Here is a 2,223-nt window from a genome sequence, read left to right as displayed (position 1 = left end):
CAGCCACGGATGGGGACACAGAGCCCGACACCGACGGATGGGCACGGCTGCGGGGGGAGTCCGCCCGGCGCCGAAGGGAACACTTTGAAAACTTATTTTTCTCACCGTGAGCTTGTTCCGGGATAATTGGCTGCACATAAGTTCGCTTCTCCACGACCTTTTCCTCACCGTCACATCCATTAGACCTAACCTTCCGCGCACCACAGCCCCCAAGGCGGTGTAGGGGCCCTCCTAATGGAGGCCTGCGACGGCGCGGCGTGCGAAGACAGAGCTTTACCTTTGCGCCCAGGCCCATTAGACAACCAGACCCCTGTGCGGAGCTGCAATTTGCTGGAGGTGACGCATCCCGAAAACAGGCTTGGTGGGAAGGGGGAGGAGGTGCCGCCGTGCTCACAGTGCAGGGACAGCACTGACCGTTTCTCCGGGCTGTAACCCTTCCTGGCACAAGGCACGTGTCCCGGCAAAGCTCCCCCCGGGACCAGGTGAGGCTGTATACCTCCCTTGCTGGGTACAGCACTACAGCATGGCTTCCCTGAGCAGGATGGCTTCTTTTGGGGTGTGAGAGCAGCTCACAGGGATGCTGCGTAAGGCCCTGCCTGCATGTCCGGGGTGCCCCGGCCGGTCAGCTCCAGGGCACTCTGAGAGACTCCTCAGCCCTGCTCCAGCTCCCTTTGCAGCTCGCTCTCCTTCCCAGCTGGCCAGGAGCACGAACCAGGAGGGAAGAGGGAAAGCAGGAGGCTTTGCAGGACACAGGGGCATCCCAGGGGATCCTGAGAGGATGCCAGCAGTGCCTGTGGGTTGAGGAGTCGGGGCTGCAGAGCTGGCAACTGAGGCAGGAAAAGTACAGGCAGAGCGGGCTGGGCAGCGCTGGCAGCCGGCGCTGCGGGAGCAGCGTGGAGAGTACTGCTGATGCAGCAGAAGGTGTTTCAGCGGGCAGCTGTGGTGGATACAGCTAGGTGATGAACGCAGCTAGGTGATGGATATGGCTAGGGGACGGATACGGCTTGGGATGTGGAGCCGCAGGCACGGGCAACCAGGCAAGCGGTGTGCCGAGACAGGAGGAGCAGCGCTGCATCTGCTGGAGCCTTGCTAATTGGGGGGGGGCGGGGGGCACACCTCCCAGGAGCTGCCCTGGTGCAGGGAAAGGCCAGTATGTGTGGAGGAGTCCTTCCTGGGATGCTCAGGTGTCTGCCAAGTTTGCTTCCACAAAGGTGGGTAAAGTTGGGATGGGTTTGGCCCAACCGCCATTTGTGAACGTCCCCAGGAGAGCCCTAAATCCTTTTGGAGGCAGGGAGGTCGGGAATAGCAGCACCACCCGGCTGGAAAAGTTGGCCAGTAAATACAAAAGGGCTTCTGTGGGCACTGGCACAAACCGGGTGTGTAGGGCAGGCAAGTACCCAGCTTCTTCCGCGATGACATGCCCCTGCAGCCACTATCTCCCTGCTGAGCATCTCTGCAGAGACAGGGCTCCACATGCCCTGCTGGGGAGAGGCGGCGAGCCTGGCACCGTGCTGCCCGCTCACGCCGCACGGCCAGGGCCAGCCGTGCCCTCCTGGCCACTCGGCCCCAGGGCTCGGAGCAGGACGCCGCCTGTCACAGGAGCCTGATGGAGCTGTCACACTTGGCAGCTCTGGCCAGTCTCCTCGGCCGACTGATCTCGTGAGACATCTGCCGCTGCCGCGGGCCTGGGAAAGGCTCTGCTCTCCTGCAGCTGGGCCTCTGCGAGCGGTGCGTGCCACGGCAGGGAAGGGCACTCACAGCAGCTGGCCCGAGGATTTTCGCATGATACTGAGACGTCCGGCATGGGACCCGGCGATACTGCGGCTCAGCGGAAACTTGTTCTGCTGAGTCCAGCACAAGGCTGCTGTGTCCGGTTTCAGGGGATAGGAGCACCCTCTGCTCGGACACTGTCACCTCCCTGGTGGGACAAGAAGAAGGGCTCCAGGGTCCTGCCAGCTGGCTCACAGCCTGCCGGGGGGGGTGGCAGAGTGGCTGCCAGGCCCCTTTGTACCCCTCACTCCCTCTTACCTTGCGCTGACGGAGCTGGGAGGGTTAAAAAGCCAGGCTGCTCCCCGAGGAGGGCTCCTGCTTCCCTCCACGTGGGTACCTAGTGGGGTAGGGCTGAGCAGAGCAATTGGGCAGCAGCCTCCCAGCTCAATGCAGCAGGCACTGCACTGGCCCCGGCTGCCCTGGAGCATCCTGCCGGCGGCACCGCGCGGCTCC

General features: G+C 63.2%; 1 protein-coding gene across 1 annotated transcript in view; it reads right to left on the bottom strand.

Annotated features, from left to right (window-relative positions):
* Positions 1-2,223, bottom strand: part of SCN4B (sodium channel, voltage-gated, type IV, beta subunit) — a 10,080-nt gene that overhangs the window by 6,286 nt on the left and 1,571 nt on the right. The window contains exons 2-3 of the mRNA XM_009894736.1: positions 1,759-1,918; positions 1,524-1,590 (exon numbers count right to left, since the gene is read on the bottom strand). Coding sequence (XP_009893038.1) covers positions 1,524-1,590; positions 1,759-1,918 — 227 coding nt within the window. The remainder of the gene's footprint in view (positions 1-1,523; positions 1,591-1,758; positions 1,919-2,223) is intronic.

The sequence above is a fragment of the Charadrius vociferus genome, unplaced genomic scaffold (genome assembly GCF_000708025.1).
Source record: "Charadrius vociferus isolate BGI_N301 unplaced genomic scaffold, ASM70802v2 scaffold241, whole genome shotgun sequence".
NCBI classification, from domain to species: domain Eukaryota; kingdom Metazoa; phylum Chordata; class Aves; order Charadriiformes; family Charadriidae; genus Charadrius; species Charadrius vociferus.
This window is presented reverse-complemented; position numbering and strand designations above follow the sequence as displayed.